The sequence below is a fragment of the Spea bombifrons genome, chromosome 4, assembly GCF_027358695.1.
Source record: "Spea bombifrons isolate aSpeBom1 chromosome 4, aSpeBom1.2.pri, whole genome shotgun sequence".
Taxonomy (NCBI): Eukaryota; Metazoa; Chordata; class Amphibia; order Anura; family Pelobatidae; genus Spea; species Spea bombifrons.
The window spans coordinates 11,968,363-11,989,798 of NC_071090.1; the positions used below are offsets into that span (position 1 = coordinate 11,968,363).

General features: G+C 33.8%; 1 protein-coding gene across 1 annotated transcript; it reads left to right on the plus strand.

Moving 5' to 3' along the window:
• Positions 1–554: 554 nt before the first annotated feature.
• On the plus strand, positions 555–14,348 carry GABRA6 (gamma-aminobutyric acid type A receptor subunit alpha6). The gene is made up of 9 exons (XM_053464722.1): positions 555–705; positions 858–967; positions 1,272–1,339; positions 8,564–8,784; positions 10,687–10,769; positions 11,199–11,342; positions 12,641–12,793; positions 13,405–13,652; positions 13,958–14,348. Exons 1-9 carry the CDS (start codon positions 668–670, stop codon positions 14,246–14,248), a joined length of 1,356 nt encoding a protein of 451 aa, XP_053320697.1. The 5' UTR covers positions 555–667; the 3' UTR covers positions 14,249–14,348.
• The last annotated feature ends 7,088 nt before the right edge of the window (positions 14,349–21,436 follow it).

A 21,436-nucleotide genomic window follows, 5' to 3' on the forward strand; every position in this document is an offset into this window, starting at 1 on the left:
AGACATAGTAATTGACAGGAAAATGTAATTGATGTAGGTGTAAATCATTTTATACCACTTAAATCTGAGTTCACGATTAACATTTTATATTTTAAAAAGATAAGTATGAAAATTGCAAATAAATCCACTGTTTGACTCTTCTTATATACATCTACCTAAAAAAACCTTAAATTTAGCAATTGATTATTCTATTGTGTTACTTGTAAGCGGTTAGACATTAAGTTTGCAGACATTTGAATACATTTCATGATTGATAAGTTTACCAATAGGGAGATATGCCAATAAGCAGGTAAAGCAAAGGCCATATCTATGTCAGAGAGACGCCATGGCTTTTCCGGATTTCCTAACAGGTCCTTGTTAATTCTATGCCAAAAGTAGCTGTGGATTTCTTCTTTTTAATCTCCCATAATGCCTTATTCGATTATTGTCAATGCTCTCCAACCGTGCACTGCCCCTTCAAACTCTAATTCTCTGAGCTGAACAAGTCATTTAAGTCTTAACGGTGATAGAGAAATCAAAGAGTAAAGAGGGGGGAAAAAAAACGTCCATCTGCACTACGCAGTTGTATATCGAAATCCTGGCGGATTACTGAAAAATATGCCATGTAAAACTTACCACGGGTGACTAGGCAAAGAGATTTTATCGCTCTTTCCCTCAGTGCTGAGGCATGGCTCTTCTGATCTTGTGGATATATACCTGTGTGTGGTGAGTAGACATTTTAAACAAATCTATATTTTACATAAACAATGTATTTAATATTTTTTTTTAAAACACACCTACAGTACATTTTCATGATTTAGTCACCAAAAAGGTCTTGTGTGGAATGATAGCTTAAATTATGTTTTTCGTGCACGCAGTACCTTGGGAAATTCTATGGCCAACGAGAATATTTATTCCGAAAACATAACAAGGATTTTAGATAGATTATTGGATGGTTATGACAACAGACTCCGACCAGGATTTGGAGGTAAATATTGAACAAATAAAGACTTTCATTAAATTCTTACAACAGCCAACTTTGAAAATAAAATGATCTAATAATGTGTTGTTCTTACAACATATATGTAATGCTGTGTTTTATATGTCTTAAACCTTTCTTTGTACATGTCGCTTAGTGTTTTGTTTTTCATATTATTGAAAAAGTTTTAAATGTTTAAGTTACCCATACATTTCAAGTAAATTCATTCTCATTGTAGGATAAGGAATGTGATAATCTCTTTCGTTGTACACATTAGTTATTATTTTGTCATACTTTTGCAAATATCTCATAGGTCCTGTTACAGAAGTCAAAACAGACATATATGTAACCAGCTTTGGTCCAGTTTCTGATGTTGAGATGGTAAGACTTTCGATCATATTCTTTTATTTAAATGTAGTATTTTTAGCGATCAATTTGAAAAACGAGACAAAGTGCGTGTGAAATAATTTTATCAATAACCTTTGAAATGCATTGATACATTTCTTTAAGCATTATGCACCTAAAGTTTCTAAGCAAACCGATTACAACAGATTACTTAGTGTAATCCTCTTGTGCATTTAAGTTACAGAATGTAGTGTCCTATTTCTACGAACACTATTCTTAAACGTGCCCATATTAAGTTACAGGGACTATTGGGAAACAAATCCTCAATTAATTTTAAAAAATCATAAATCCAATGTTTACATCCAATGTACATACTATGCCACATGTTTTAGCATCATTTTAAGGCAAATTTTATTTTTTACTAACTTCTGTGGCCTTTACTAGAATTTTTGTTTCTCACCAGGTGATTCACTACTATATTCCGTAGTTTGACATAATCTTATTAGTAGGTCACTTGGGTGATCATAATGTTTTGAGAAGGAGTGCTTTTATTATTTTCATATAGTTTATGAGCTATAAGTAGGGTTGGTATTTGTAAAGAAAAATAAAACATTAATATATTGTAGGATACAGGGAATTTCACTGAATTCTGGAAATACTTTTTTCATGGGATGACATATATGATACTCAGTGCTAAGAGAATAAAAAAAAGCATCTAGGTTATATGTTTGACATAGAAGGAGTTTTGGGTGCCAATTGTAATTAAAAAATCCGATATGTGAGTATGTTTTCAAATACACACTAAATGAAACAAAGCAATATATAAATTATAATTATTTTCAATACATTAAGATATACCTAAAAATGGTTATGAAATTCTGTAGCTAGTTGAATTTAATGGCATTTTTGTTAATAATAACAATAATAATAAATTAATGTTATATATTAACGTTATACATTATATATTTTTAGAACAATATTCACATTGTAGCTTATTTGACATATGCTCTCTTAACATTCCTTAAATTTCACTTCCCGGGTGTTTTTACAGTTGGTAAATTTTAAACACCGTCAGTTTCATATTTGTTTCATATAGATTTCATATTATTTGAAGTGTACAACAATGATAATTTGTGAGTAATTCACATTAAATGTTTGAAGAGAAGGAACAAGCAGAACATATTTAATGTGTAGAAATTTGGGCACTGATCTTTTCATTGTATAAGTAAATATCAAAATCACATAAATAAAGAAAACTGATTTTTTGTTTTGTAGTTTTTTTTATCGATTACTCAATATGTTATTGAGTTTGTGAAATTCTAGTATCAGCTATATGTCCATGTGCATAAATGTACATTATTTGGTATTTTTGGTGTTTCCTGACATTAGCAAACGATAAGCATTTGCAAATTTAATACTAAAATAACATGAATTAAAAAAAATGTATGATAGTGGAACTGAAATAAAATATAGCAGACTAAGTACCATAAATGTATCATTAGTTATATGTCCAATAATATTTACAGATATGTGGATACATTTTTAACTTCTTAGATTGCATGTATGTTTACTATGCGCTATATAATTGACTATTACACATTTGTTACGCCAATGTTATTTTATATTAAGGTAACTTTTAAAAAATCTAATAAAAATTATATTTTCATTTAGTATTATTCAATTATCAAGCAAAGTGGTAACATTTCAGTTAATTTCAATCATAAAACAATGGTAAGAATATTATCTATGTTTAGTTTTGTATATTAAGTTGTGCTTATTATTATTGCTATTATTTGCTATCATATCTTAATTGAAAATGCTAAACATGAGAAATCAACTAAATTTTTATAGTACCTGAAGTACTATAAAGTGATTCAGTTTTCATGTACTGTAAAAGCATGCAATTTTCTATTTTAGGGATGTGAATAGTGGGAACAGCTAAACACAAATACAGTAGTAAGAGTAATATACAGTAGATTTACATTCTTGACAGAAAATATTTAATGTGGGTAAGGAACACAGTACAATACAAATAGATCCTACAAAAGTTGAAGCCTTAGGCAAACTCCTAAATTGCTCTTTGTAAATGTATTACTCCTAAAAATATTACTCCATTGTCCACTGTGCAAAAAAGAGTGGAGAACAGCTAGGTAACTTGGCATTATTTCTGCTCCTAGGGGCAAAGTTTCTCATCCTTTGCTCATAATTATTAGCAGCATTGTGATTGATTGAATGACCTGTCTAGAAACTAAACTATTATTAAAAATAAGAAAAAACGCTAAATGCCTACTCAGTAGTAAGTAACTCAACTCACAGGAAACATAAGGTCAACATTAGGTGAAAGTAACTTTGAATTTAATCATAGCAAATGCTATCTTAACTTTAAAATCAGATCTTCATTAAGTAGAATAAAGTAAACCTTTGGGCAGGCAGCTGAGAGTAACATAATTGGACTATTACATTGAATTAAGCTAAACTAGCTGTAAATTGTGTCCAGATCCCCTTGATCTCAATTGAAACTGATAAAAGATAAAACAATGAACTACTACTACTACTACTTCTAATAATATTCAGCAATTAATGATTACATGTTGGTTTGAGCTTTGTATTGTATAAATTACATTCTAACAGTGCCAGCGATCTAAGAGGTACTTTTAAAACACTTTTATTTTTAATTGTTTATATACTTTCCCCTTTATATGATTAACAACGTTTCTTAATACATTTCACTGACCTTTGCCAGAAGGAACAACTTTTGATGAAATTAATATAGTTATTATACACTTTGTATAAAAAACAGTAGAAAAATAACATTTGCAATGGTAACAGTGTTAAAATGCAGTTTATAAAGAACCATTAAAATGCTGGTACTTTTTAATTCATGTTGACATAAAAAGAGATTAAGTAGTTACACTGTCTTTGGACTTCGCACATGTGCTGTGAGTGTGTTTTACATTTTAACAGCTTATTAAATTTGTTTAGACCTTTCTCAAAACAGACCTACTTTTTCTATCTAGAAAAGTATCAATTTAAGACTTGCCAAAAATGTGCAAACCCAATTGAATTGCTTAGATGTGGTTAAATTTAGTTGAGCTCTACATATCCTGTTTTTAAGTTTACACATATAATTGAATCCATGTATTTTTCACCTCCATTTAAAACAATTAACATTTAGACAATATTTATTTTTCAGAAAGCTTTATTCTGTATTTTTTTTATATATTTCAGTAGACCTTAGGATGTACAGGACTTTTTAAAAGAGTGCAAATAAAGTTGATGGAGCAAGTGATTAAAAAAAATCACAGGACACTGAAAATGTATTAAAGATAATAAAAAAGAAGAAAGTACATTAAGCAAATACTGGGGAGCGAGAAGCACTCTTTTACCTGACACCTCGGTACCACAAACAGAAAGTGTGTTTCTGCACTCCCAAGGAATATTGCACTACATTATGCCCTTGTTAAAATCAGATACTGTAAGAATTACATCAAATCAAAATTAAATATATATTACTGCTACAAATAATAATAATGAGTGATGCTTTTATGTGCCAGAGTAATTATCTTTTATATCTATCGCAGTTCCTTATTAATTACCTGTTTACTGATTATTTATTTTTTTAATTAGCCAGCCAATGGTATTTATTGTACTGATATAGTAATAGGATAAATTATGCAAGAAGGAGAGTATGATTCATGATTACCTAAGTAATATTAATCAACTGGCACCCATACTTTGGTGGTAGGTTCAAAGATGACGTACAGTAGCAACATGGTACATTGAATTAATATAATGCCAATGATATAATGAAAATTAACTAAATATAACCCTTAATGTTACTAAAATCACCTGGGAAACCTTTACCATGCACCTCTTCATAGTAATCGGTTATGATATATTGTGTGTAGAACTAGAATCCAATATGAGGTACCTGGTAATATACAGGTGGTAATTAATGCAGGTCTATACCACATCAACTACTTACCCTCGTTGTGCCGCAATATTTTTGTGATCACTATGTATCAGTGTATTGTCAAACAATCAAGGAGTCCAGTAGCAACCAGGAAAATACCCGAGAATATGTAATGGAAACCCTAAACACAGTGGAAGATTCAAAATGGAGAAACTCAGTAACATCATCATGCTAGATAAGTAAAACTATGAAACCCCAATGACTTGAAAAAGTCGATATTCCTCTGTACACAGGCGGGAGAGTACATTTTCTATAAATCTGCTTATAGATACAAAGGCTACAAATAATGCTGGATTACTTCTCTAAAGAATGTCACCATAATATGGTCTGTGTACTGTAAATCAAACTTCCCAATCAAAATAATTTACGGTAAATATTATATTTTTCAATGTGCTATAGCTTTATCTTAACCAAACTGACTCTTTATCATACTGTCTGAATATATGTTATAACTTCTTGTTTTAAAATGTTTCCTCCTACGAGATAAACTTCCCTCCTGTACATTGTTAAATCTCATTAAGTGTTTAAATGTTTCTGTCATATCTGTTCTCTTCTTTACTCCAAGCTATACATATTGAGATCCTTTAGTGATAATTTTTATCCTGCCACCTATTCACTATTTTAATAGCCTTCCCCTAAACTCGCTCCAAAATGTCAATATGCTTCTTGATATGGTTCTCCAGAACTGTAGAAAATATTGAGGTCTGACCACAGATGCGTTACGTGGCGTAACCACCACCCACTTCCTGCGACTAATGGCTCCAGCTATACAACCCTTCTTGCCTTATTTGGTGATTTGTCACAGAACAGTGTCCTCAAAACTATATTTTGCCTTGGGCTATTACATCCCAACTGTATTATTTTATATTTATTAACACTAAACTGCAGCTGTCACACTCTTGACCATTCTTCTAATTTAATCATTTGTTAACTATTTTAACATCCAAAGACTCCAATCTATTTATAAGTCTTTTATGGAGGATGTTGACAAATGTCTTACTGAAATATTAGGTATTCTATATCTACTGGTCCTATTTGGGTTATTATTTTAGTTACTCAGTCAACAAAAATGCATTTGACTGTACACCTCAAGAAATATAATAACCCTTTACATTAACATGGATAATGTTTTTGCTAAGACACTCATAATAACTTAGGGTGTGTCTCAATTGAGTCTCATTGATTTGTTTACTTTGGAGAGTTCAAGTAGAACATCTTCCTCTGTTTACAGACATGCTTTAACCCCTTAATGGCAAGACTCTCTTACTCGTACTACATTTTGGGACGACGGCTCTTTTAACATTTTTCAGTGTTGCTATTTAGCTGGGATTTTCTTCTCTCATTTTGTGCACCCACACACACAAAAAATTACTCTCATGTTTTTGAAAAATCTTTTACTCATCTGCAAAAGCTAATGAAAAAACCTGCTAAATAGATTCTACTATTTTTCCCGAGTTTAAAAATACCCAATATTTTTATGTGTTTTTGCTTTTTTCTGCATGTTATGGGGCAATAAGTACCAGTAGCGTTTTGCTATTTCAAAACCATTTCCCCCCCAAATCTGGTCATTCTGCCCCTTGTGCTATTTCAGGTATCTTTGAAGCCAGCCAATGCAATTTACCCCATGAAACCATACATTTCTGAAAACTAAACACCCCAAGGTATTTCAAATTCTGGTATTTTAACCCTTTCAATGCACTAATTCTACCACCAGCCTTTTGGTAGTAAATTACTTTTGGTAGTAAATCTTCTTTGTATTTTTTTCCACACATGTTGTACTTCAGGTATGAATTTACCGCTCCTGGTATTTGTCACTGCCAAACTACACCCCAATATGTGTTCATATAACATTTCCTGAGCACATTGATACCCCACATGCATGGGTTTGTTGGGTTATTTGGGAGATAAAAGGTGACCTTTGTGAGGTGTGTATTTTTTGCCATTTAGACATCTGGTCAGTCTGTGCCCACGTCCCATATTTGGGACATCTTTGAAGCCAGCCAATTCAATTTACCCCATCAAATCATACATTTTTAAAACTAGGCACCCTATGGGCATTTATAATCCCAATATTTTAACTCTTTCCATGCGGGAATTTCTGTTAAATATGATCACTGCAGATTATGACTAGGATATGTGACCGTCATTGAAATTACTTGACCCCATATATATATATATATATATATTACAAAAATAAAGCATTTAACAGTAGTATAGCATGTCCTTAAAATATGACAATAAGCATGTTTAATGACAGGCAGGAGATATGACATGGACAGGATAAGACTTGATGCCACTGTTCAACCACACGTAGGATCATCGAATAAGTACATTTATTGAACTGATGAAGATATTGCTAGGTTATCACATTTGTACATATTTTAATTTTAACAACATTTTCTCAATTAGTACGAAGGTCCACAAATAAGGAAGGATCCCAACAAAGCAAACAAAACAAATCTGAGAGCTATGAATTTGCATTTTGTTGGTTTTTCCACTCTCACTCGCTCTCTAACACTTTCATTCAGACTTTCATGCTATCTCACACTTTCTCATGCTCTCTCTTTCACATCCTGTCACACTCTGTCTCAATTTCTCCCTATCTTCTCTACCTTCTACCTTTAGGGTATTGAGTTTTAAGATTAAAAATGAAGTTACTAAATTCTGCACTGGGGACCTTTACTCCAATTGTAGGTATGCATCTTCACTTCAGCCTACATTTTCTCCATCTACATTGGAAAGTCCAATGCACTTGTTGTACCGCCTCTGTTTTCTACTCTCTTTTATTAACACCATATACAGGCATTCTTATAACAGTTTATAACCATATTTTTATTAAACTAACATTTTATGAAGTAGGTTTTTATTACAGTACATATTTAAACTAACAAACAAAATATATACACAGTACAGTAGCAATATTCTGCACTGAGCACAGAGTTCAATTTAAATGCATAATTTCATTTTCTTTGCTCTTTTAATCTCCAAACTACTTTCGAAGTATTAAGTATTTGCATGTAATTATTCTACAGGTTTTCTGCTAATTTGCCTTTGAACAGTTAAACCATTTTGTACTGCTTGATTAACTTTTTGTTCAGCGAAATGTTAAGCAAAAGGCATTTTCCCTTCCCCCTCCAGTAGCTTTTTTAAGTAACTACTTAATGGTAATAGGATTAAAATCATTAAGCAGTGACAGGAGTGTGGCTAACATACTAGTTAAGTTGTCTATTAAATTATTGGGTCTGCGTTTTTGGCCTGAAACCTTAATGATGTTAATTTTACTTTAGGAATATACAATGGATGTGTTTTTTCGTCAGACTTGGATTGATGAACGACTGAAATTTGATGGCCCTACAGAAATACTGAGATTGAATAATTTAATGGTCAGTAAAATCTGGACTCCGGATACATTTTTTAGAAATGGGAAAAAATCTATTTCTCACAACATGACAACCCCGAATAAACTCTTTAGAATCATGCAGAATGGAACAATTCTCTATACAATGAGGTGAGATTGTGTAAAACATAAGATTATCTTTTTGTAAAGATGCTGTATACTTTCCAGTTATAAATCCTACTAAAACATAGTAATAAATCTGTAGTGTGCAATCACTATGAATGCTACCCATTAGAAAGTATAATAACTAAAGATTTTGGAACTGTTGTAAACTGTTTATAGCCAATTGGTTAAAAGGGAACTTGCTTAGTTTTTGTACTACTTTGTTACATACTTTATTTCAAAATTACACCCCAAAAAGAGACATTTGCTGTAATTTTGGAATTAACATGAACATTCATGGTAAAACAAACCTAACATGGACTGTACTGAATACATTATGTTAAATTCATATATTTATGATTGATAACCAGTTTTTTTTTTCTCATAAATACATGTAGAAGTTCAAGTCAACATAACTAATTTGGATATTGGATGTTGAAAAAACAATAACATGAGCAAAAATTAGTCCTACTGGTACAAAAGCAAAGAGGGTCTAGCTTATGCAAGAAGAAAGAGAAGGAAGGAGAGAGAGAGAGAGAGAGATATGACGGTATCTCTAAGATGGTGTGAACAGATGGTTTCTAATTGCAGTGAGGTTGTTGTAAGGGGAAGGATGAACAGTGAGATAAAGGAAAAAGATAAAGGTTTTGTACCGTGTTAGCCGTTGAGAAATCAGGAGAAAAGTATAGTTAAAATGATACCATTTATTGGCTGAGAGTTTAATTGCGAGCTTTCGAGATCAAGTTGTTCCTCCGGCAGTAAAGGAAAAAGGGAAGAGAAGAAAACAGGATAGTGAATTCTTGGTGCTGGCAAAGGGAGGTGGTACTTCTGCATTTACCTGTAGTTTCACCCTAATAAAACTCCATCTGTCTACGTGTCCACATATTGTAAGTTAACAATCTCAAGTGACAAGATTACTTGATTACAGTCAGCAGCTGTTTCACACCTAGCCAGCAGGCAATTCAGTCAGGCAAGAGAGAAAAATAAACCAAGTATAGACAGAGGATGAAATAAGATGTTTAAATGCAGTTGAGAGTTCCAGGAATGGCCCACCAAGAACAAACAGCGGGTGAAAGAGTGTAATAAGGGGTTTCCGAAGCATGCGAGAGTTGCAGGAAGGACTTACCAGCTTTAAGAGCATAAAAATAAGGGATTCACATGTGAATGAGGGTTGCAGAAAGGGAAGAAGGCATTGTGAGGGTTAACGCAGAAGAGCAATTATTATTATAATAATTATTATTACTTGTCTTTTTTAAAACTCTTTAAACATATGAGTTTTCTGAGCAATACAGGAATCATCCATTATTTACATAGCCAATGCATAGAAGCATGCATGTAAAATTTTCCTTGGTGATATGTGTAATGCATAATTGGAATTTAAAAAAAACATGATAACCAGAAATGGATGTCTAGCTTAACCAACGTCCCTTCATCTGTTTACACATAGAAAGTTCACTTTGGATGAGTGAAATCTTTTGTGCCAAGCAACTACATTGGAAAACAATAAGTCTGATTTACCATATATATTAAATAATACAAATTCCTGTAAGATATCTACTTACTAAGAAAGATATCCTGTAAGATATCTACCTACTAAGAAACTTGATTTAGGATAATGTTTTCAGTTATTTTTTAGGTAAGCCTTTCTGCTCCTCAGAAATCAATAGTAGATCAAAGACCACTTATGAGAAACAAGCAATATATATTTGTTTTTCAAGTTTGAAAAGATGCTAGAATGGTTGGAACATTTTAATGTATCAATATTTCAACTGCTAAAACAGATCAATATACTTATTCAGTGTGCTTCATAATATGTCATTGCTATGTGAATTTTTTATGTAAGCCCTATAAAGAGGGAATCAAAAATAACATTTCTAACATAATACTAGAATGTTGATATTTTGGTTTCAGACTGACCATCAAAGCAGAGTGCCCTATGAGACTGATGAATTTTCCTATGGATGGACATGCTTGTCCACTGAAGTTTGGAAGCTGTACGTAAGAAAAAAAGTCACATTTTATAAGTGTATTATTCCTTTTCATATACTGATATTTAAAATACTTGGACGGGGCTTTGGAGAAAATGTTCCAAAAAATCATTAACTAGATGCTTTTATATTGGTATTGAAAGGTTACAACTAGTTATGTTAATCATAGACTCAATTAAAACCTTTTGGTAGTAGTATCATACAATACTTATACAGAAGTTTCAAACCTTTTTTTACTATTATTCCTGCTGTTTTGTATGGAAGGTCAGATGAAAGTATATATTTTTAAAAAGTTTGAAGATGATTTTTACCTTATAGAATGAATACATACCAAAATGAATGTTGGCATTTTAACCTATCATGAAATGTTAATGTTAATATGAATACATTATGTTAATGTAAAGATATAAATTCATTATCACATGTGGTACACAGATGCATATCCAAAAAGTGAAATTGTTTATACCTGGAAAAAAGGACCCCTGTATTCAGTGGAAGTGCCTGAAGAGTCATCAAGTCTGCTGCAGTATGATCTAATTGGACAAACAGTTTCAAGTGAAACAATGAAATCCAATACAGGTGAAAGTCTATGTATAAATTGCAATATCATGTCATTTCAACTTGTTTTAATATATGTATAGGGATCTACTAATGTGAGTCTTTATTTGCAGTGATGCCAGTTCAATGCTACATGTTAAACTGACATGTCCATGAATACTTCTCTTAGATTAAAGTATGAACACTGCTCACAAGAAGGCCAGCAGGTCTACCTACCCTCAAATGCATATGGAACACTTGTTATGTCATCAATCATCACTTTAGGGAGATGGGGTAAAAGACCATTGTGTTAACATGCTTCTTTAAAAATTCTGCCCACCAATACTGGTTTGTAAGCGATGAAGGCCAAGGGCTTAAACTTTGGGTCTTTTTCCTTGTGGACTAGGGGAATTCCTTTTAGCCCGGTCCTTATGGGGTTGCTAGGCAGGTTTGTCATGAGGTCTCAAACTATTACCCTTTGTTTTCCTACAGAGAGACAAGGTAAAGAAATGATAGGCCCCATTGTATAAAGCATATTCCTGGGACCTTGTGACCCTTTTTCATTAGAACACACAAAAATAGTAATTAAATAAACAGAAATAAAATATAAAATGTTTAATCTGGCAATACAGTGCAAACAGAGTAAAATAAAAGTACAATAAATACTGTACCAGGTTATTATTATTACCTGTATAAAATGGTGAAATGATTAAATAGTCTGAAGGTTCCTTAGATCTCTGTCGTTCTTAGTGATGTGTAGACTCCCAGACGCATGAATCATTAGCCGATTACCACTTAATGAATATATAATAACTGTTATTTATAGTATATAAATAAGTTGAGCCTGAGACTCCATAGTATACAACAAAAGGCATTGGTTACCTTTAAAAAACACAAGGTTGTTAAGGGCGTGACTGACTTTGTGGACTTTCATTTGAATTTGCATTATAGAGCACGTGTAGCTTTGGTAATCAGGAGTTAGACTAGCCATGACCTTTAGAATTAAGATGAAATGTAAAAAGTGCTAAAAATCTGAATGATTTGAAATACCAATTTAATGCCTGATTGTTTATGTTAAAATTGTGAGTAACTTTGATTTTATATATTTAACAGGTGAATACATTGTAATGACCGTGCATTTCTACTTGCAAAGAAAAATGGGGTATTTTGTGATACAAACATATATCCCCTGCATAATGACAGTCATTCTTTCTCAGGTTTCCTTTTGGATCAATAAGGAATCAGTTCCCGCTAGAACTGTTTTTGGTATGATGTATACTTGTACATAGCCTATCCATAATTCTAATTCATTCATTTTCCATTCCATTTATTTGTTGTAGGTGAATATTCCCAGCAAGTAGTTCTGTTCTATCTTCGAAGAAAAATAGGCTACTACATCATTCATACATACATTCCATGCAGCATGACTGTTGTTCTGTCACAAGTTGTGTTTTGGATCAACAAAGAATCAGTCCCAGCAAGGACTGTAGCTGGTATGGTCTTGTTGCTTAAATTATTTTGCACTTCATAATCACAAAAGTCATTTATTTGATGATATTATAGTTACCAGGCTTTGAAAAAACAAACAGCTATAAGATCAGTGAACAACTATTTAAAAGAATTCTTAAAATAAAAACAGCCCAATAACCTTAAACTCTTTTAGTGCTTTGGGTAAGCAGTGCGTTATTGACAAAGTTTAATACTTTGCATTATGATGCAGCCGAAACAGGTGCTTGTCTAAATCTATTTTTTTTAAGTGACTGAAAATGTAATATATTATTCTACATACCCCTAATGCGCCTTTTTTTTTTCTAAACACTAATAATGATTGGTAGGTATATTCACAGCCCTGAAAATCACAATGATGTGTATATTAACATTTCTTTGTAACTGTGTAAGGCACATAACATAAAATATCACATAACATATCTCAGTAAAGCTATGCCCCAACCAATGCTTCTAACCATGTCCCCTGGAAATGAACAGTTCACCTCTGTCCATTTAAAATGTTTCCGATACATGTATATGCTTCAAGTTTACTATTCTGATCAGTTCTCAAATTTTAATGTGAAATTCTAATAACCACTCCTCTGTTATTTCAAAGGAATTACAACTGTCCTAACAATGACCACCTTAAGCATCAGTGCTCGACACTCCTTTCCAAAAGTTTCTTATGCCACAGCCATGGATTGGTTCATCGCTGTATGCTTTGCCTTTGTCTTCTCTGCGCTTATTGAATTTGCTGCTGTTAACTACTTTACCAACCTTCAAACCCAGAAGGCAATGGTGAAAGTGGTAAAGGAGTCGGTACTGTCTGCAGCGAGAGCACCAGCAGAGGAGGAGATGGTTTCGGTAAGGCTTCTGTCCAGGCAAACGGCTTAGTAAAATAGTGGCAGACAAAACACTGTTGACGCATCATTATTATATAATTTATTAACCCCTTAATGACAAAGCCCGTACATGTACGTGCTCAAAATGCATTGTTTTCAATGGGTTTAGGGACCGCCCATTGTCCTTAAGGGGTTAATCACTCATCCTGTGAAGAATATGCAAATGACATTACTGGATTGTGTTAACATATTAGAAAACCAACAAATGTTACTACTTCTTGTTAATATTTAATCAACATTCAACTGTAATTTTGCTTCACTTTATAGCACTCAGACTCCAACTGCAACTTAAAAAAAAGGATTAACTCAACGGCTTCATATGGAAATCTGTCACTCGAAGACAATTTACCTACACACGTATCACCATATTATCAGCAACCCGATGGTCCCACACCAGGTCTTGCACAATTAGGAATTTCATCGAACCCTCCTGAGGGAACAAGTAAAATTGACCAATATGCTAGAATCTTATTTCCAGTAGCATTTGCCGGGTTCAATTTAGTATACTGGGTTGTATACCTTTCAAAAGATACTATGGAGTTAAATCGCAACATTTAAACCTAAAAGCAAAACAAAAAGAGGTAGGTACTTAATCACGTTGTATAAAACATAGCTTTGTGTTAACATTTTAATGTATCGGAAAAAACACTAAATCTATGTTCCTTGGTTACAATACTATATGAATACTATATGAATATAACTTAATATAAGGATGTATTTTTACATGACAAATTTTAATGCTGCAATAATATTGTTCAAAATGTATTTGGAGTATGACACAGTACACAGTTTGGGGACACCAGTATCCATTCTTTAACCCCTTAATGACAAAGCCCGTACATGTACGGGCTCAAAATGCATTGTTTTCAATGGGTTTAGGGACCGCCCATTGTCCTTAAGGGGTTAAGATTAGGATGTAGACTGCTTGCACAACTGTCTGGCGATTCAGATACGTTAAGCAAAAAATAAGCCAAGGCAAACATTGCATTTTAAGAGTTTCGTGATTAGTAATGTAATACATTGTAAAGGCTATGTTGGATGTCAAAGATCCTGCACAGGAATGACCATACATTTCCAACTTAATGAATTATATTCATCAATGTTCCACAAGACTGGCTTTTAGGCATACAATACATGGACACTGTATAGCCTTATTATTATCATGGGTCTTTTATATATAATTATCACACATATAGCAAACAGTGACAGAAGGCGTGGAGGGCCCGAAACAGGAAGTGGCAGAGAACGAGTGACATGTTAGTCAGGCAAAGGCATGTAAAAATGATTCAAGGGAGCATAGCTTAAAAGAGGTTGTGTAAGAGATATAGATATAGTGAGTATGCTCAAAAAATACTGCTAATTGCAAAAAAAAATCTTTAACAATATTAATATAACCTTTAAAATGATCTTATATATATATATATATCCATTTCCTTTTTAAGTTTGCTAAATGAAAATCAGAGTGGACTTTGGTTGTATATTTTTGCCTTAAAAGAGCAAAAAATATTTTAACAGCAGACATATATAATTTCTTGTTCCCTTCTTACCAGTGGCATGATATGATATGCATTTATATGATTTGCAACAATAATAAAAATAACCAAAAATGTACCTTTTCTAATTTTATTTTTATTACAGATTCACTACTACTTGTTTAATTAAGCCCTATGTTGTTTGCAAACAATTGGGACATGGGCATCCACAGAACATTTTCTGTGGGGGCAAAATACTAGCCCTGCCTGAAAGGTGGGGAATGGGCTGAATAAGGTGGAACATGGATGGGGATAATATTGTTTTTTTTGATCGATAGATTAAATTTCAGTCACAAAATTTCCAGGGAGGGAAATGCTTCCCCCCCGTGGGCGACCATGTTTAAAGATTAAAATTCAGATCTGATTTTTTTAAATTAATTTTACTGTTTTGGTCAAATGTGGGATTTTTTTTGAAGAGGTTTCAGAGATGGTACTTTTATGATAGGATTAGGGAAATAACAAACATCCTACATAAATAATACATAAACAAGTCCATATCATCTGCAGAGCAGCCCTATACCATTACTAAAGCAGTATATTTTGCAATGCCACCTACAAAAGTGGACAAGCCCGTTGATCAATGGACAATGGATCTAAATTCTTCAAACAGGGCTAGCCCAACTTTGGGCAACTTGCTATGGGTGGCGGGAGTGCAGTGGGGTCACGTAACATCGTGTTTGGCTTGTTAATCATTAGGGGGAGTAGTTGAGAAACTACTATCAATCTGCATGTAAAATATAATTTTCATGCTTTTCTATACATGTATACACATTAGGCCTAAGTGAAACATGAGTGCTAGGATCATGTGTTTTTAATCACGTGGTGTAACTGTTAGAGGGTCCAATTTGGAATGCCTCTGTATCAAATAAATGGTCCAATAGGACTAAGAATGTTCATATATTGCCCAGATATGGTAGAACCTATACCTTAACTGTTAATGTAAAGTGATATAAAAACCTCATGTTTAGAATGACAAGGTCTTTTTCTCCTCCATCTTTTCTAGAATACAGAGGCTATAGTACCCAAGCTCCATTATCCCCTTACCATCTGTCTTTTATTAGTGCTGTATGCAGTGGGGACTCTAGAAACAATATATTGGGGGGGGCATTAATAATTTCCACCATTAAATCATACCACTGAAAAAAACATAATATATATATATAAATATATATATATATATATATATATATATATATATATATATATATATATATATAGCAAAAAACTAATGTGCCATGGAATGATACTTTTGTTATTGGACTAACATAATACTTGATCATTCAACATGGGAAGCCTGAAGCCACAATTTAGTATGACTAATCCTTGAAATAAATATTATAGAGTAAATAACACAATACCTTAACTTTTCCACTAAATGATTTCAGGGCCTTGAACGTTTTGTCCCCTGAAGTCACTACAACTTCAGCAGGGCATTTTATCTCTGGAAAAGTATAAATTAAATAATTCCTATTGTAAGTTAAGTGCCAGGAAACAGATGACCAAACACACACATCAACACAGGCTCTGCCACACTGACACCCAAACACACACCAGGACAGGCTCACACCAGGACAGGCTCTGCCACACCGACACCCAGACACACAAACCAAGACAGGCTCTGCCACACTGACACCCAAACACACACCAGGACAGGCTCACACCAGGACAGGCTCTGCCACACTGACACCCAAACACACACACCAGGACAGGCTCTGCTACACTGATTACCAAAAACACACAAACAGCAGGACACAATCTATGTCACAGACATCTACATCAGGATGGATTTTTCACACTGCATTATCGTTTATACCCCCTTAGTGTTTTTGCTCCTTATGTATTGATGCCCCACTATTTGTATTACTGCCCCCAGCAAGCCCCTCCCTTTATTATTCATTTATGTGATTGCCCCATCGCATATCTCTTTGAAGTAAAGACTATGATTTCAAAATTACAGCTGAACTGGCAGTTTCGTTAATATTAGCCCCTGCTGCCCATATATATTAATATTAGCCCCAGTTGCCGATATATATTAATAATAGTCTCTGCTGCCGATATATATATAAATATATATACATATTAGGACCCTGCTGCCGATTGCAGGTATACAATAATAATATATGAAATGTAGCATTCCAGGTATTAATCAACTGAACAAGACATACAAACCCTGTATTTGCAGGCTATCCATAAATAATGTTTGGAAACATAGCATAGCAGATATGGATCTACAGAATAAAACACAAACCCAGCTTTGCAGGTGTAGATCAATTGGAATTCACATAAAAACACAGCATTAAAAGTATAGTTAAAACCCCCTAAATTACAGGCATAGATCACAGGTTGCACACCCCAAAGTCAGCCCTGGCATCCACGCTGCCCACATAGAACCTGACCAGCACCCAGATAACACACATAAGATTTGCCATCTTTGTCCCCAAATAGCCCAGCGCAAGTCAACTTTGTCCCCAAACAGCCTGGCCTGTGCCATCTTTGTCCCATATACACCCTGCCTGTGCCATCTTGGTCCCCAAGGCTTAAACACCCTGCTAGTGCCATCTTTGCCCTTCCACAATTATACATCTATGATACACACAAACACATTAACTCATGCTCTCCCTCATTCAGACAATTCATTCACATATTAACTCATGCTCTCCCTCATTCAGACAATTCACCCACATATTAACTCATGCTCTCCCTCATTCAGACAATTCATCCACATATTAACTCATGCTCTCTCTCATTCAGACAATTCATCCACATATTAACTCATGCTCTCCCTCATTCAGACAATTCACTCACATATTAACTCATGCTCCCTCTCATTCAGACAATTTACCCACATATTAACTCATGCTCTCCCTCATTAAGACAATTCATCCACATATTAACTCATGCTCTCCCTCATTCAGACAATTAATCCACATAATAACTCATGCTCTCCCTCATTCAGAAAATTCATCCACATATTAACTCATGCTCTCCCTCATTCAGACAATTAATTCACACATTAATTCATACTCTCACTCATTCACACAATGCATCCACACATTAATTCATACTCTCACTCCCCTTCTGCCTCCCTTATCACTTTCTAAACCCTCTTACTCCTCTTTCCCTACTCAACAGCTACCCTCTCCCCTTTGTAGTTCACTCACCTTTAAGTCCTGTGGCCGGAGAATGAGGCTTCCATCTTCCTGCTCTGCCACGGCGCGCGCTGCTTCACTGCTGAGCACCAGATATGATGTCATACTCCGGCGCTCAGCATGAAACGCCGGCAACGCGATGGAGGTAGAGGCCTTGTGGAGGAGACTGAGGGGGGCCGAGTGGTTGCTAGGCACCCCTCTCTCTCCTCCACGTCAAAAATAAAAAAGCGTTTGAGGCTGCCCGGGACTTAAAGTCCCATTGCGGGACTGTTCTGGGCAATCCGTTGGGTGGTTCCAAATTTGGTGGGGGGGCTACAGGGGGGCAATTGCGACGCCACTGGCTGTATGTATATTACTTTTCTACAACAAATAAACCTATTGAAGAAGACTTATAAGCTGTGGTTTTGACTGCACAAGATACCATTTTATTTAAACAAACCTTCCCTATATCCTAAATCTCCATCTACCTCTTCCTCTAGCCTCCAAAATACTATTTATTATGAAGTGCCATCACTACCAAGTTTGTCTAGCAAAAAGGTCTAAGCTGCCCCTGTATAATGCTTAATGCAATATCTCAAGAGACTTTCAAGAGCTTAAAGAGGGAAATGTAACATATTCCCAGCTCTGATGAACATTTTCAGGAACTACTTTCTGGAAAAATAGTAGACTTGTGCAAATGGACAAAAAACAATTCACACAAATTTTTAGTTTTGTTTTTGGTCCATTCGTTTTTGGACAATAATTTTTGTTTCCTGAACATGGGTTCAGGTGAAATTCAGAGGACTTCTCACTGTTGAAAATGAAATTTATTGTCACTCACCCTCACTCATGCTCTTTAACACTCTCATGCTCTCACACACTTTTATTCACTCTCTCTCACTCCCTACCTTCTCCGCTGACCACCTCCATGCTCCTGTCTACATTTCTGGTGTTCTGCTTCTTCACTTTCATCATCTTTGTTCTTCTTTCTTCTGCCTTCTTTCTTAATCTGCATCTCCCCAGCATCAGTTTTTTTATCCAGGTACGTCCACAAAAGTAAAGCCCTTTTGCGGAAGTACTCCAAAAAGAAGAGCTCTGTTTTGTTTCTACAAAACAACACAACCATTAGAGTACTTAACATGGTAAATTTAGATACTAGTATTAGTATAAATATTTTTTTTATATATGACATCTGAGAGGTATAATCAGAAAATGTGCTTGCCATACAACCAGTAATAGCATACCAAAAAGAAAAGATTGATTACATAAACTGACCAAAACAAAAACCTTATTACTTCATGCAATTCATTTCAGAAGGATTTAATTTGCTACTAAAAGGAGTTAAAGTGCATTTCATTCTAGCAGATGAAAATGCAGAGATCTTAAAATACAAAACTGCAATGACCAGCTCTAAAAGGTTGTATGGGGTGTAAAAGAAGCAAACTATGCCAGTACAGAGAGTAAAAGAAGGAAGATATCAGTTGCTATAGCAATGATGTGAAAAAAATATTTTTTAGCTTTCAGAAAGTAAGTATCTGCTATGCAATTACCTACAAAATGAGCAAATTTTTCTCATGACAGGTCTAGTGTAATGCTCAAAGAGGAATAAAAAATATACCTCAGCATATGTGATTTATCTATTAATGTAGCATTCAACCCAAACATTGCCAAATAGCGTATCTATTCTCTAGGATTTTGTCTTTTAATTTGCCGTTTTACAAATAATTACATGCCCTTGTCAAATGATCAACTATAATCAAATATGTTTAAATATGACTTAAATTATAGGATATCAGTCAGAATCTCACAAAATTAGAATATGACCAGATGCAGGTAGACAGAAGTGAGAATAATTTTCAACAGTCATAAGCATGATGCAAATTAAAGCAACACACAGAAAATTAGTATGGACTTCAACCCATATTTGGAGAGAGATGTAACTAGACTTGGGTTCCAGAGAAATCTTCGTGTTAGTCTTCGGGAAAAAAGATCTTTGTATTCTACGAATATTTGTTTATTCCCGCATATGTTCTCTATATTTTTGAAGAGCAGCTGCAAAAGAACCCTTAAGAACCCCTGAGAATTGTACTTTTATTAATAACGTAATAAAGTCTTACTTAATGTATAGGAGATTTACTTTACTGTGGGGATAAAGTAAAGATTTTTCTTTCCGCCTCATTACACATTTCTAATATAAATGCCTTCATTGGGATTTTTAAAGATTTTATTAATTTTAGAGTGACCTGAGATAGTATTTTTTTCAGTATAGAAATATCTGACATTGCAATGGTTAACTATATCCTTTTTTTCTTTTGCTGTAGGTAACCTTTTGCACCTTGCCCTTGTTTGTTTCATATGGAGTTTCGCATTTGCTAATGGCGGCACATGTTTGATTGAGCTCTGAAAGTTCAACACGTTTACCTACTTTGGAACTTTAATCACATTTTCTGAGAACGCTGCCAAAAATGCTAATTGTAGCTTGTTTAAGCCTGTATGACCCCAGATAAAACAAGTTCCTACGAATGTACGAACCATTTTCATTAAAAAAGCAAGTTTCTACGAATCCGAATACACAAGTCTAGTATTCAATATTTCCACCATGGCACTAAACCAGTTAACTTTTTCCAATCCACTCAGCAACAACAAACAAAAAGCAGAATGCAACAATTAATGTGAACAATTAATGTAAATAGTCTGTTGCAATATTATTAATAACAACAATTTAACAAGACAAACACTCAAATGTATGTGCAATTAGGCAACTACAGATTATTATTAATATTTTTAATAGATAAAAATAATGTTAAAGTTCAATATGAATATACTATGGATTGCAAGTTCATTTTATGCTATATTTTCATGTTATAAACTGCAGTCTCATAAACCGTTATATATAATAATGAAACATACTATTTTTCCTCAGAAAGGGATACAATTATTCTAAATGTTGATTAAGACAAAATTCACTTTTATTTACAACATTAAAAATAAAATATTTACCACCTCTTGTTGATAAGGAATTATAAATACAATTTCAGTGGAAAAATTACATGGAAGATAATTTTTTTTTTAAATTAGGCAACTGA

Bases quoted from the DNA above. Each gene is read 5' to 3' on its own strand.
- GABRA6 (XM_053464722.1), top strand. From the start codon at position 668: ATGGCTCTTCTGATCTTGTGGATATATACCTGTGTGTG. The intron at 706-857 runs GTGAGTAGACAT...TCGTGCACGCAG, and splicing joins TGGATATATACCTGTGTGTG to TACCTTGGGAAATTCTATGG. The intron at 13,653-13,957 runs GTAAGGCTTCTG...TTCACTTTATAG, and splicing joins CAGAGGAGGAGATGGTTTCG to CACTCAGACTCCAACTGCAA.